This window comes from Protomyctophum bolini (genome assembly GCF_963924005.1).
Source record: "Protomyctophum bolini genome assembly, chromosome: 5".
In the NCBI taxonomy this organism is placed as follows: Eukaryota; Metazoa; Chordata; class Actinopteri; order Myctophiformes; family Myctophidae; genus Protomyctophum; species Protomyctophum bolini.
In genome coordinates, this window is record NC_137866.1 from 44,345,189 (window position 1) to 44,360,571 (window position 15,383).

The 15,383-nt window shown below is 42.8% G+C and overlaps 1 protein-coding gene and 1 long non-coding RNA gene across 5 annotated transcripts in view; one reads left to right on the forward strand and one right to left on the reverse strand.

The window, feature by feature from the left end:
• Positions 1-1,646: 1,646 nt before the first annotated feature.
• On the forward strand, positions 1,647-2,914 carry LOC308315287. The gene is made up of 2 exons (XR_013964012.1): positions 1,647-2,553; positions 2,595-2,914. It is a non-coding gene; the product is annotated as an uncharacterized lncRNA (long non-coding RNA).
• A 25-nt stretch (positions 2,915-2,939) lies between these two features.
• The window catches only part of uckl1b (uridine-cytidine kinase 1-like 1b), a 40,134-nt gene continuing 27,690 nt past the window's right edge, over positions 2,940-15,383 (reverse strand). For 2 of the 4 annotated variants that reach the window (XM_080763179.1, XM_080763181.1), the window contains exons 7-15: positions 15,201-15,262; positions 11,444-11,463; positions 10,370-10,468; positions 9,101-9,194; positions 7,885-7,947; positions 7,566-7,688; positions 6,551-6,658; positions 5,021-5,177; positions 2,940-4,065 (exon numbers count right to left, since the gene is read on the reverse strand). In XM_080763179.1, the coding sequence (XP_080619305.1) occupies positions 3,986-4,065; positions 5,021-5,177; positions 6,551-6,658; positions 7,566-7,688; positions 7,885-7,947; positions 9,101-9,194; positions 10,370-10,468; positions 11,444-11,463; positions 15,201-15,262 (806 nt within the window). In that variant the 3' untranslated portion in view covers positions 2,940-3,985. Of the gene's footprint in view, positions 4,066-5,020; positions 5,178-6,550; positions 6,659-7,565; positions 7,689-7,884; positions 7,948-9,100; positions 9,195-10,369; positions 10,469-11,443; positions 11,464-13,419; positions 13,437-15,200; positions 15,263-15,383 lie in introns of all 4 variants that reach the window. The other 2 variants (XM_080763182.1, XM_080763180.1) reach the window with 2 other exon arrangements.

Here is a 15,383-nt window from a genome sequence, read left to right on the forward strand (position 1 = left end):
CCTGCCGGCGGAAGTGTTGTCCTCTTTCAAGAGCGGTCGAGCAGAGGAGGAAAGGCCTTCTTGCTCTCTGCTGCCTCCAGGTGGGCAGGGTGTACGCAACGCAAGCAATTTGGTTGCGTTGGCTTGATCTCAATTCTCAACCCGACGGAGCGAGACGCAAGTGCCAAGACGTAACCGACGCAACGCAAGGGAGGAATTTCTCTCACCCAGCGTTGCTTATGTATTCTTGCGTCAATTACGTTCGACTCTGTCAAGCAAATTATTTTCATAATCCTCAGCCCCGCCTCCCCGCACCCCCGCAGCGGCAACTGCGAATAAGTTGTTGTTTTAGCTGGTACTTTTATTTACAGATTGGTAATAAACACAGCGGTACAATTTCAGAACACATGATTCACTCATCTTGAAGTATAAACAAGGCTTTAGGATTTATAAGTCGTTTTTAGAATCCTCCTCCTCAGGAGCATATCCACGGATATCTAAGCCGTGCATATCCACGGCCGTGCATGCCTATTTCAAATCAGCCTCATGGTGGCGCTACAACCGGCCAAGTTGCGTCTCTCTCTCTCTCACACACACACACACACACACACACACACACACACACACACACACACACACACACTCACTCACACACACACACACACACACACACACACACACACACGCACACGCACACACACGCACACGCACACACACGCACACACGTGTGTCAAGCACTTAACCCAGAGTGGCTTGGCTATCATCGAACTCTGATGACATGACCATGACCATGATGACAACGCTGATCACGTGACGAAGTGAAGGTTTAAATCACTATAGGCCTACATTAGATTATTAGATTTTTACATATTAATATTCAAAATTTGTTTTGTTTTTATGCATCTCCTTAAAATTCCTTAATAAATATTAGCAACTCAGCTGTGCTTTAGAAATAGACTGAATAAATGAATGGATGAATTAATGAGAACAGTTATAACTTATTTCGAACCATTATGCTGAGTTTTGTGTGAAAAGGGGTAAAATAGACTGAAGTTGTCCAAGGGTCCTGGGTATTATGTCAACCATGTATGTGAATGACAACCACAATTTCCTCTGCCTGTTAACAATGGTAGCATATAAGGCCTTATAGGCCTAGTTGTGAAACCCTTTCATGCCAAAAAATACCCCCAAATTGACATTTCTAAATATATTTGGCCGCGTACCCCCATCTCAAAAGGTTTTGTGCCATGGACTCCCAGGAAGAGAAGATTTGAGTGAAAAAAAATCTAAATTATTCAAAAATCTTCCAAACATTTTCAATATTTTTCAAATACTGCGGAAGACACATGATGATAATGTGAATTCCAACAACCTACTCCTAAAATGTTTTAAAATGGGTGACGGAGGACAAATACAGATGCATCTGGGGGTCCTTGACATGAAAGTGTTTGAGAACCACTTACCAAACACCTCATTTATACTTAGTGTGGTACAAAGTATAAATTAGGTTTTAATGGTCTCTGATTCACTGGGGTCAGCTGAGAGGTTACAGCGTCTCTGTGAATTAGCATGTTCTCTCACAAAATCAGTAAAGTTTACATTATTGTTCAAGACAAAATGAATGATGCAAGAAAACACTGACTGTGACTTAATACTTGTATTGTACTTTTTGTTTTAATAAAAAATAAAATAAAAACAACAAAACATAAATACATGCAGCAGGAGAGGTAAACACAGCACACGGACACAGCTGAGGTTGGGTGGTAGAGATTTACAATTCAAAACCATATGCAAGTGAATGAATGATGACATTTTCAACAGTAAACACATGGAAGATAGCGTTCATCATACTACAAAATTAACAGTGCAACAGAGATTACTGTAGGTCAATTGAACATATTTTAAATGTTCAGTTCATCATGATGTCAATGTACTATGGAACTATAGGGTGAATATGAATACTGTATGTTCACATTCGGAAGGACATCATGTGCAGCTTTATCGTATAGGCAAAGCTACTGTACACTTCACATAATCAGTTCAACCAACATAACATCAATTCGAACCTTATTTTTTTAAATCATGTAAAAAGTATAAAACATGTGTGCAACACTGATGATGTTAAGGACCGTCAAAGACATTCCATTAAGAGAAAAAATAATACCAATCAGGCTTGGTAATAATAAGATCAGGCACTAATAGTCTGGGACTCGTTTCTGAAATGCAAATGAGTGTCCATTATTGACTTCATTTAGGGAATACACTCTGAGAGTGCAGGAGTGCGCCCCAGGGTGCTCTGTGGTCCGTCGTAATTTCAGAGCGCTCTGAGGCTCGCTCGCTGTTGGAACATTTAGAGAATCAGAGCACATGGATTGTCTCACAAAGACATTGCCGACTTCTATGGAATCCAAGAACTTAATTTAATCCACGAGAGCATTGTGCCCTGGGAACGCTCAGAGCACGCATTGACCATTCAGAGTGAAAAGCCAGGCTGTCCTAAGAGCGCCTGAACAACGCGGGAGGAAGTCACGGCAAAATTGCGATGGTTGCAGCTTGTTTGGAACTCTAACAAACGTCTATGTGTAACAGGCTCAGCTCACAAGTTGTGAGTTGAGCATATCCGCTATTTTAGCAATTAAAAAAAAAAAATGCTTCAAAATGTCTTAAATGCTTTTAGACATTCCTGCGGGTTGTCACCTACAATGACCAAAATATGGAAAGTGTACTGTATATTTGTACAGTGCGTATGTCTCTTCAACTCTAATGTCTTTCTTGACAAACTGAGACGTGTATAGTTTCTGCCGGGTGGAAACCTCACGTCTCACAAAACTGTTACTTTTCAGGATTCAAATGAAAAAACAGCAAAAGTATCTGATCTACAAGCTCGCAGAGCTGCTACTTTTGTGTGATAAAGTAGGGCATTCATTTAGAATAAGAATAGAAAAGGTTTATGATGTACGACTGTCAGTCGCTCTACAACACAGTCGCTCTATACTTTTAGACACAATAAGAACGGATCAGAAAGATTTAGAGAAAAGAAGTGGCAAGGCTCAAGAAAGAAAGAAAGAAACCTTACACCTACGCACGTTTCCGATGAAGTGGTCCTTCAAAGAGTCTCTCTCATAAGGAAAGCGAGCTACTTGTCTTTGATTGCTTGTGTCTATTTGCGCGACTCCTTTCTTTGTGTGAAAGGTAAAAACAAACTCGACGAATGTGGACGCCGTTCTGTACAGATTAGCACAGTTTGTGCAATAGGTTGAATCGCTAGTGTTGCCGCGACAATGGACAGCGGTGTGACCATGGCCTTCACCGCGTGTCACTCCCCATCTCTCTCTGCCCTTTCCTGTCTGTCTACTGTTCACTATCAATAAAGGCATACAAGCCCCAAAAACTAATCTTAAAAAAAACAATTAAGCCCTATTTTATACTTTACATAATTATATAATACGGTGTCGCCCAAAATAGCAGAAATAGCTGATCTACAAAATCCACGCATCACGATGTGGGATTGTAGTTCCATTTTCAACGTGTTTGATTATATTCCATAATCGATAAAGTAGTTTTTGAACTGTCACTCACTGTCACTAACATTCACTGTCATTCGCTACAGTCGCTACATTCCTTCACAACAAAATATCCTCTCACAATCTAAAAACGTACAGATTGTCACAAAAAACAGCAAGATATGAGACAACTTGACTCATCCATCGTTCTATACAGTACATATAAAAATATTCAAAATTTTAAATTTACAACTGTCCAAACCAACAGCATGTACATCGAATACAAATAATATATTAAAAACATGTATACAATATATATGGTATTTATAACGTCTTTGATACTATCCCCAGATTGCACTCGGGTTAAGGCGAAGGCATCCAACAACCGAAGGTGCATGTTGCAGGCCAGCAGAGGAGAATACAATATTCATGTTGTCCTCAAAAGGGCCATGATGACGCTCCTGAATCGTTCAAATAAAGTTTGTCCACAATCAAACGCTCCCTCAGTAACTGGGCTCGTCCATCTCCTCATCGCTCCAGTCCGGGGGTGCGTCTGTTCCGAAGTATCGATCCCCAAAGTTTCCTACCGTAAGAAGAAATAAAAGCTTGTTTTAGCAGCAGACACCGTTAGCAACAGCACGGAGACTAGACATGTTTGTTTGAAGTTTTGCCAAACACATAAAATCTCACAACTGAAAAAATGTCTAATTCCAAAAAAAATTTGAATGAAAAACCTTATTCCGAACATGATAAAATTAGACAAAAAAAATCAAATAATTAAAATGAGTGCAATAAAAAAATTAACTTTTATTATGTGATTTGTGTGAAAGAAAACTAGCATTTTGTTTCCTAAACAATGAACACAATATGTAAAAATAGGATTGTTTTGGTAATATTGTTCCTGCATACTGACAACCAGGTGCGAAGCTTTAACCTGCTCGCCTTGCACAAAAAAACATTTCAACCACTGTTTCACACCTGTAAAAACCTGTGACGTGACAATGAAGTTGTTTCTGATTCTGAAGTAGTTTCATGCACTTGCTCAACAATGAGTCATTTCACATCTACAGCTGCGAGTTGAAATCTTGGGTCTTCAAAAATATACTACTTCCCATACAATCCGTTTCTTCCCCTCGATAGCAGACACACATTGAGACACGGTGTACAGTACAGGGCACACAGACACAGACAGTCACTCATAACCTCAGACATGCCCAATGGAAGTGGTTATGCTTTTGCAAACTTTGCTGTTAAAGGGACACTTCACCCTTTTGCAAAAAAATTCTTTGGTGCACTGCTCCTCCTTGTGGATAGGGGGAGAGCTGTCTTACTGAGACAATATGAAGTCCAGGAAGGAAGTGAGCCCAGTGTCCATGACATCAGAGACAACAGGCTCACTGCTACAATCTAAAATATCTAAAACCACATATTACACACATAAAGACCCCCAGGAAAGTGTTCTAAAGCTTCTAAACGTCATTAACATATATTTTTTTGCAAAAAAAAGGTGAAGTGTCCCTTTAACGCTGTTCACTGACCTATCCCAGGGATGATGTGGAAAAGGTCGTTGACCTTCTTGTCCACGGCCGTGGTGAGGATCTGGACCTGGGGGAAGGCGTAGGCCACAGAGTGGACGCCCATCTCTGCCATGAGCAGAGACACCAGCAGGATCTTATCCTCCTGCACGTCGTGGTCCTGAGGAGAAGACAACATGATTAACCCATTCTGACCTGAGATCAGATTTCGTACGAGGTTTCCACTGGACACACACGGGTCTGATTAGCACATTCTGACCTGAGATCAGATTCTAAAAATGTCAGTCGTTCTTTTGATTTTTCAAAAATAGCAGACCTACAAGCTTGTAGCGCGCCACTCGGTGGCGCGCTATGAGCTTGTAGATCTGCTATTTTTCAATAGCTAAAGCATAACATAGTGCTAACACAAAAATGGGTTCCCGGTCAGAATGGGTTAAAGCAAATACAACAGGTCGTTCCGACCAAGCCATCTGATTGGTTTTAAATAGGCTCTCCACCCGTGCTCAAATAAGCATGACGGGGCACACCGAGCCGTTCTCAAATGAAACTAATCAGAATATATAAAAATCAGCTGTGCAAAGCGGCAAGCCTAGTGGTTTGCATGGGAAGTTTGCAAATGACAATTACGGCATTTAGCAGATGCTCTTAATTCAGAGCCACTTACAGCAAGAACAACACAAGTTAATACAGCAAACGCATAGAAAGTCATCTAGATTAAAGACCTATAGTTTGCAAACGTAGTAGCTAAATCTGGCATAAAAAAATAGACTCTACATCGAATATCTTAATTACAATGAGATTGAGCTGGACTGGTTGAGTAAACCAACTCTGTCTCTGTCAGACCCCATGTATTTTGCAGCATAACAGAGACTCAGATAACACTCGCAGAAAGGCTGTTATGCCCCACCACAATATAAATACATCTTTATGTTTCATTTTGATGGTAACTGTTGTATAATCGCAATATTACAGTCAAGAGTAGCTTGACAGTGATTATTGACATGCCAGTGATGCGGTCAGGAACAAAGAGGAAAAGCATCACTGACGCACAATATAATCTCACAATTGAAAATAGGCCAAATCCTAATCTGCAATTTATGAAAGCGAGTGAAAGGAGCCTTTCACACATTAACACAATAAAATGACGTTTGTGTTTTGGTATAGCCATACCAGTCGAAGAAATTGCAGATTGAGGCTTTAACCTTTGCCTTTATGAAATATCCGAGATCTTTAGGATTGTCTGAAAAGTTTGAACCGGTATTGTTGCTAGTTTGACCACTTAAAATACCCTTTCATCTTAAAATAACTAATAAGCCCAAATAGCTTAGTTAAGTGTTGTGAACTTGTGGAACTGCTACGTTTGGTGCTTTTGTGTGACGCTGTAGTGTGGTCAAGTAAGGTGTTTATTAAGGGAGAAAAATAAAAAGTTAGAATATGGAGATAGGAGGTTTCAGCCTCGCTGCAGTAGTTTTGTAATTGCTTCGCGGCCGAACAAACAACAGAAAATAGGAGGAGCAAACAGAGCACTCGTACCAGTAGGACCCGAACAGCCATCATAGCAGCAGCTCCAGTAGACACCGTGCAGTCCATCAGAACCACATGGTCCTCTCCGATGTCTTTGGGCAAACGCAGGTAGTGAAGCTAACCACCGTGAGAAAACACAAACAACCACCATGAGAAAACACCAAAGATTAGACTTCAACCCTATATTGACAGAGGCTGCCCAAGGGTAGATACTTGGGGGGGTTGTGTTTGGTTTTTACCGTTTTATGTTTTTGTTGTTGAAATGGGCTATGAAGTGGTCTAAAATGGCGGTATTCTAGCATCTGTTCACAGTGTTGTCACCTCATCTTGACCAATAGCGCCTCCGATAGGTTCCCACAACTCAGGGTTATTACTCGACCTCTTGAGCAGGACTAGAAACGTACCTGAACCCCCAGCCGCTGCCCTATAAAGCCAAAGTGCAGTAACTACGTTTTTGGAGACACCATAATTATTTCCAATTAGTGTAATATCTCATTTGGCTTTTAAACCGAATATCGGCCACTCTTTTCTCCCCAGTAGTTACTGCACTTTGGCTTTGTAGGGCAGCGTAGTGGACATGGAAACACATCCAGAACCTGTGAAATATGTTACATGGCACAGTAGAGTAGAGTACATACATGCATACTTAGTTTAGACTAGTCATTGGTTAGACATGGGTTAAGGTTAGGTTTAGGTGTGCTGCCCCGTGGGAGGTTATGGTTAGGGGTGTTGGAGGTTTGGGAGGGTGCAGTACTTAGTTTAGACAGTTTTTGGTTTAGACTAGTCATTAGTCCTACAACTACAACCCATCTCAAACCCTCACCCTAACCCTAACCTCCCACGGGGCAGCACACCTAAACCTAACCTTAACCCATGTCTAACCAATGACTAGTCTAAACTAAGTATGCACCCACCCCGGTTTGGGTTAGGTTGTAGTTGTAGGACTAATGACTGGTCTAACCAATGACTAGTCTAAACCAAAACCTAAGTACTGCACCCGAGAAAGTGCCTTAAGTGTTCCCACCTCTGGTTCTCCCGTGTCCTGGTTGGTCTGGATGAGGATCTTTCCGATGCGGACGTCTTTGCACACCGCCCTCAGGGCGGGTTCCATGGTCTCCCCCGCACGCAGGATGGACACGCCCGTAATCTATGTGGAGAGAGAGAGAGAGAGAGAGAGAGAGAGAGAGAGAGAGACACACACACACACAGAGAGAGAGAGAGAGAGAGAGAGAGATGGCAGAGGCTAATTGCATCTGTTTGAAGTCTGTCTGGGATGGAATCCTCTTTAGAAGAGGAGAGAAAGGCTTGGGGGAAATGCCAGGGAGTAAATGGAGTTCACTCACCCTCTTCCCGTGGAAAGTCCTGCCTTCGTAATCCTCTCCCTGGGGTGTCTTGACCACGTGGATCTGTGCCGTGATAAAAAGGCACAAGGGGGGGGGGGGAAAGAAAGAATCATTAGCATGTGTTGTGAATGCAACGATAGTCTGTCCAACACAGAACTATTGATTATGTTATTAATTATTCTATTCGTTGCTTTTTCAGTATTTTGATCAAATTGAATAATCAAGAAGTTCAGGGGGGAAAAGAATAAATAAACTAAATTTCCGATCTACAAGCTGTGGCATGTTGTGAGTTTGTAGCGTTTTGTGGTATTTTGGAAAATCTAATGTTTTATCAAAATCTAAAATCAATTTTATATTCTTTTGCACCCTTAGTTGGATCGCAAATATATCTTTAAAAAAAAAAGAGAAACCTGAACACAGGGCATTTGAAGATTGCGGAGGAGATAGTCTGGCTCAGGCTGAGACACACACTATCCACAGAACGACACATTGTTGTGCAGAGGTTTGTGTGGAAGGACAATAATTATACCTTTGCAATACAAAATGTCAGCCAGAAGACCCTGAGAATGTTGTGCTTCTTTCATAGTGTGTGTGTGTGCTCTCCAGTTTGTGTGTTTTGCGTACATTCCTCTATGCTGCTATCTATAAAAGGTGTGAGAACTTTCCGCTGTGGTGAAAGAAGTTTCCATGTTTGCTTTACTGTCAACGTTCTTCTCTTTTAATCTCACTTTCATTTTCTTTCCACTGGCCATAATCTTTCAATGCTTTCTCCATTTTGCAATGCTCACTGAATCGTATCAAGCCCTTCATATTATCCCTGTCTGTCACCTCGCTGTCCCCATATAGTCTGTAGTCTGATTTGACATTCTACTTAAAAGGAGGATGAAACCTTGTTTTCCAGTTCATGTTAAAACTGTGTGGGGACCAATTGAAAAGTGTTTCTGGCGTACAGTACCACAGTACAGTAGGTTCTGATGCCCGACAGCGTGTTCCGGGTTTGATTCCCGTCTCCCGAGCCGGGCGGCGTATTTGCTGCATGTCATCATTACCCGGCTCTCTCCCCTTTTTCCTGTCTCTCTGCCCACTGTATAATATATCCGCCACAAGACGTCTTACGTCGTCATTCAGTGCCATAAGACTTGTGTGTGTGTGTGTGTGTGTGTGTGTGTGTGTGTGTGTCTGTGTGTGTGTGTGTGTGTGTGGGTGTGTGTGGTACCTGTGAGGGCAGAAAGGACAGCGCTCGCTCGATCAACAGGCGCATCAACCTCTTGGAGTAGAAGATGAACTCGTCACGACTGGTCTCCTTGTTCCTGAAGAGGAGAGAGATAATATAAAGATATACGTCACACCAACGTCGCACAGTGTAAATTTGTACATTCGTACGCGTTCATGAAAATCCTGGCTGTGAATGTTGTCGAAGAAATCTGATAGAAGTTATTTGTGTCTTCTGTGTGTCCATTAGTGGAGCTCCAGGCAGCTGTCTGTCATCAGAACAGCTGAGTAGCAGTATACTGTCTACTGTGTAGCTTTGCGGGAATTCATCTTTTTCCTGCGATATATAAATGTAGTTCCATGTGTTGTTACCATGTGTTGTTATCAATAGGCCTACCGCCTACAGCAGAGGGCTAAAATAGAGTGTGGTTCAGTATTGGGCATTGGGTCAGGCAGGACATTCCATTGCATTGTATTCTCTCATACTTTGAGATTTGAGTTACGGTCTCTGGCCCCATTTTGACGAGGTTTAAACGCTTACGTATTATACAGCCAGACAACGCGTGTAACTAATAAAACATTTGCTCACACACTGACTGGACCATTGCAAAGTACCTGTTAGCGTTAAAGGTGTAGTGAAATGAAAATGTTTTCACACTTTTAGACCATATCCGTGGTCATCATATGGGCTTACCTATAACACTGGATGCCAAAACGTGCTGCGTGATAACGTGTCGAGGCCCACATCAATGAAAGCCAATAAAAATGAAGCTCACCAGTTTGATTCCCATTGAGAACTACTCCGTTTTTAATCTCATTCAAGATGACATCCAGACAGTGTATTGCTCATTTTAAATGTAGCGGTAGAATATGTATATAGGTTAGTAATATTCCCCTGGGCCTGGGCCATGGCTCAGCGGTCCAGGCACCTTGGCTGGTAACCCAGTCTGGCAGTGGGGCCGCGGGTTCGACTCCCGACACTGACGGCCTTTACTGCATGTCTTCCCCCCCCCCCCCATCTCTCTCCCCATTTACTGTCTGACCTTCCATGAAAAATATAAAATAAAGGCGAAAAAGCCAAAAAAAAAGAGAAAAACATTTAAAAAGAAAAAGAAAATCCCCTGGCTTTGCCTCACGTCTCTCTGTCACTTCTGAAACTTCAAAATAAAATGCTCACCATTTCCGTTTCACTACACCTTTAATTTAGTTTATTTCATCAATCTATTATTCACCGCTGTTATGTTGTCATCACTTCATCATTAGCGCCCCCTACCTGATGATGGTGTGCATGCCGCGGACCTGCGGCGTGCTCTCCAGCACGCTGAGCGTCTGGGGGAGGGGCTGGGCCTGATGCGCCGAGGCCAGCGCTGCCCTGTAACCATGACAACCACACACACAATTAACAAACAGCTAAACACTGCTGTGTGCACTGGAACACAAAGGCAAAGTGTGTACACACACAACACACACACACACACACACACACACACACACAAACTACACACAGACAGACGCATGCAGAAAACAGAAAAAACTGACAATTTGTCTTTGTTTGTCTATTGCATCGTTGAAGCTACAGTAGGTGGATCAGGTTAAGATGATTGCTTGCGAGGGATGCAGAGAGAATAGAAAAGGTCACAGCACACACAGGGGTGTCTTTGCTCAGCAGCAATCTGGTGGAATTCAACAACAGACGAGTGAAGCCAAACCATGCTTGTGGGAAACGACCACGCAGTTACTAACTACGCACTACCTCTGCAGAGGAGAGAGATGCACTGCTGCATCTCTCCTGCAACTGTAGATAAGATGATACGCATGATGTGAAACGACCACATGACTAAACTTCACTAGCATTAAAGACACACTTGTATTCATACCGAAAATAGCTGAAACTAGGCTTATTGGGAAAGGATTGTGCACAAGATATTGATGTGGTAAATAAACAATTATAATTAATTCATGATTCACAACTAACTTTCTGTATATAAATCCTGGACCAGCATACCTTGGCACACCGTTTTTGAGAACCGTTCATCTATACAGGACGGGTCGTTTTCCCACAATTCTGGTTCGTACCAGTTGCAAATCATCCACAAAGTTTCACACAAGAGGAGGTTAGAATTGGACATCAAGGTCCTGCTAGATGTGACTTGTGCGCCAGTGCTTCGTCGCACAGAGGTCGCCTGGCACCGGCGCAGAGGTCACATCCATCAGGCCCATCGGTTTTTTTCTCGCTGGCGACACGCGGACGAGGCCCCGATATCGCCAGCGTGTCCCACACCGAGGATGTCCCACACCGTTAAGATGCAAAGAAAAAGAAAAGAGAAATCATAGCAAGTCTGCTCACATATCCCAGCGAAGTTTCCTCTATGGGGGAGGGGCCACAACAACAACAACAACAACAACAACAACAACAACCACAACCACAGGGACAGAGAGGACAAGGAAAAAGACAAAGAAAAACAACATTTAAGAGGACTGAAAATAAACGAGAGCAGAGACACATCAGGTGGATGAAGAGGTGGAGGGTCGTAGGTCGTAGCCACGGCGACCAACGTGACAGCGACGACTTGTCAGTGTCATCCCACACACAATATAACAATCTACGATGCGTCGCAATGTTCGCAATGTTATGGGCTTGTAATTGTTGCTAATTCTTTTAAACATTTCAGGGATGCCAGGTTGAGAGGGCTTATCATTAAACTAGAATAATTGTCTTCTGTTTCTGATTATAAGGATCACTATACATCACATCAATGCTAATTGTATGCTACATAGGCTAAATTCTAATGCAGTAAATTAATGCTTATTTACTGAATTTGCAAGGTAACGTGTCTACACACTATTGTAAGCATAAGCAATGATCTTGGATCAAATCGACACAAGTGCACCCACCATGCAAACCCCCCTGATCCTACCGCTGACTGGCGTTGTGCAACGTGTGTGTGTTTGTGTGTGTGTGCATGTGTGTAAGTGTGTGTGTGTGTGTGTAATGCGTGGGATGTACACAGGCCAGTCTGTGGGCTGTCACTTTGTCATGGCTCGTCAGAAAACAGTAGAACGAACAGCAGGTAGGAGGTTTGGAGGAGTTTCGACTTACGGGCCCCAATACATCCTGTGTCTAAAGACAAGACGGCAAACTCACTTCCTCTCTCTCTCTCTCTCTCTCTCTCTCTCTCTCTCTCTTGCTCTCTCGCTCAATGGAAAAACGCAGCGCTTTTGTAGCATTGGAAAGTTTCTCTGTGGCTTCAGATCTTTGACAAACGACAATCACACGCCGTGTGAACGTGAGCTTATTTCACAACCTCTTTGTGCTTTTGACTCGTGTGTGTGTGTGTGTGTGTGTGTGTCTGTGTGTGTGTGTATGTATGTACAGTATATATGTACTGTATGTACTGTATGGCATCTGTCTCTCAACTCTTTTGGGGGAATTGCTAGGTAGGGCTGGCGGGCTGAGAGGAGGGGTCAGTGACTTGCCTCACTGCTTTATTTTTAGACACAGAAGGCAAAAGCTGGGAGGAAGGGAGGGAGGGGGGGAGGGAGGGAGGCAGGGGGTATGAGTTATACCTTCATGAAGAGGCAGAGAGAGAGAGAGAGAGAGAGAGGGAGAGCGAGAGAGAGAGAGAGAGAGAGAGCGAGAGAGAGAGAGGGAGGGGAAATAAAAACAACACCTTCTCGACAACAAACTGCCGGCTGCACCGCATCATGGTGTTGTACAACGTTTTGTCTCGGCTTTCAGATCAAACCGTTGAATCTTTGGATCGAGGCCTTTGATCTCGACCGTGTGATGTAAAAAAAATAGACTCTTTTGTGTGCAAGAATAATATACAATCAGTGTATTTATATTTATATATATATTAGCTACCATGCCCTACAGCAGCGGTTCTCTATGTGGGGTTCCAGGGACCCCACAGGGATCGTTGACTGGGTTTCATGGAGTCCCAGGCTAAATGAATGATAGGGACTAAGTTTACAAATAAAGTGTCAATTTGCTTCCAGTTGTACACCGGCTCTGTTGCCATGATGACGCATATCAAACTGGGGGTCCATCTTAGGTACGAATGCATACGGAAAATCACTGCCCTTCGGTACATGGATATATATATATATTAGATATTCGGACACGTCCTCTGAAAGTGTATTTTGGTGTCACAGAGAGAGGACACTCTCAGAGATGCTTTCAGGCAGCCGGCGGGTTGGATCAGTGGAGGAGGGCAGACGTTGGTTTTGCGGCCCACTTCCTCTCCCGTTATGTTAGGGTTTGGCAGATGGTGTGGATAATAAGAGATGAGAGAGAGAGAGAGAGAGAGAGGTCTACTCTACCTGACGCTCAGCTCACGCTGTGAGCAACGGAGGCATGATGGGGAGGGAGAGAGGAGAGAGAGCAAGTCGTGAGCAGTGTGTGTGTGTGTGTGTGTGTGTGTGTGTGTGTGTGTGTGTGTGTGTGTGTGTGTGTGTGTGTGTGCGCGCGCGTGGGGGGGGTCTGTCACGATCGTGACATTTTAGTTGACGATTGATCAAAATTCCCTAAATGCCCAAAACAGGAGTGCCGGGTTGAAAGTGGATGAAGTTAAAGCAGCACGGACAACAGTGTGGAAATGTCAATAGAAATTAAACATATATTATGTTCATTTCATCCGGCTATTTTTTATAAAGATCAATGGAAACAACTTGAATGATTATGCAAAGAATAATTGCGAATCACTAGGAAATTTGATATCAGGCGATTATGTACACTTCTATGTAAAATACCTAATAATTGTGAGAGGTCTGTGTGTGTGTGTGTGTGTGTGTGTGTGTGTGTGTGTGTGTGTGATGGCGCGACACAAATGAAACACCATTGGTTAAGAATAAAATAATAAAAAGTGTGGCTTAGAGATGATCATTAGTGCATTTCACATAAAATACAACACACTCTGTTTCAGTTAGGGAGTTAAGAGTTACTGTAGTCAATGTACAGTATCTGTTTATTCTTACTGGAAAGGCCAGACTGTGCAATCAGATCTTTTGCACTCTCAAGAGTTACAATTTTGTTAATAAACATCTGCAATACTTAAATTGCAAGAACTCTACACAATTAGAGAATGTCAAATAATTGTTTTCTTTTATCAAAACGATCTCTCCTAATGGTACCACATCAATACAACATGGAATTGTGGGCAGAATCTTATCTCTGCCTGTCAAAGCATACAGTATGGTGACATCTAGTCATTGTAAACCTGTCTGGAAACCTAATGGTGGAAAGAAACAAAGTACATTTACTCAAGTACTGTACTTAAATACAATTTTGAAGTATTTTTTTTTTTACCTTCCAATTATCAATACTTTTACTTCTACTCCACTACATCTCAGAGGCAGATATCGTACTTTTTTCTTCTTGCGTTGTGAGCTCATTTTTCAATGATTATGCAAAGAAAAAAGAAGAATTGTGATGATCTCAATTAGGTGATCATGTAATAATTGTGACAGGCACATGGGCTCATGTGCTTTTATGACTCCAGATGGTGCCATTTGCCGTTCTATCCACTAGAGGGCTCCAGTGGATCTTGTGTGAACGTCATGGTGTTAAAGCTACTTCCTTGCTGTGTGACGGACAGTAGGACCTCCTGAGTCACAAATTCAGACTAACAGACTCAACAAATAAAGTATATTAGTGGCCTAATATTTGACCAGGAGTATCTCTACTTTGAGTCAGGCACTGAGGTTGAGTCCTGTGTCCACCACTGTGTGCGTGCGTGCGTGTGTGCGTGCGTGTGTGCGTGGGTGCGACGTGTGTGCGTGCATGCACGTATACGTGCGTGCGTGCGTGCGGTATCAGGTACGGTCGCCCCTAAACCATCTCGCCCCTCGAGTTCTTATATTCTTTATTTTGTTTTACTGAGAATAAGGTTAGAAATAAGTTTAGGGTTTAGGCATAATTTTACTGAGGTTATCATTTACTTAGGTTACTTTAGGAATACCAGGCCGCGCAGTTCTGCCGGCTGTACGCCCGCCCGGGGCGAGTTGGTAAAGGGGCGATGGTATTCGTGTGTGTATACAGTATGTATTACAGTACGAGTACAATATGTGAATGGAAAGGAAAGCAAACAATAACCCATGCTCACCTCCTCCAGCTGGCTGTGGACATGCTGAACGATCAGGTCGATGGCCACCATGTTGCCTCCACCTGACACAATGAGCAGCAACACAGGAGGGAACACATGACACATGATACCGGTAATATATAAATGATACTAGGAGAAATACTGGCTTGCAATGAAACGAAAAGGTAAGATAAGATAAGAAAA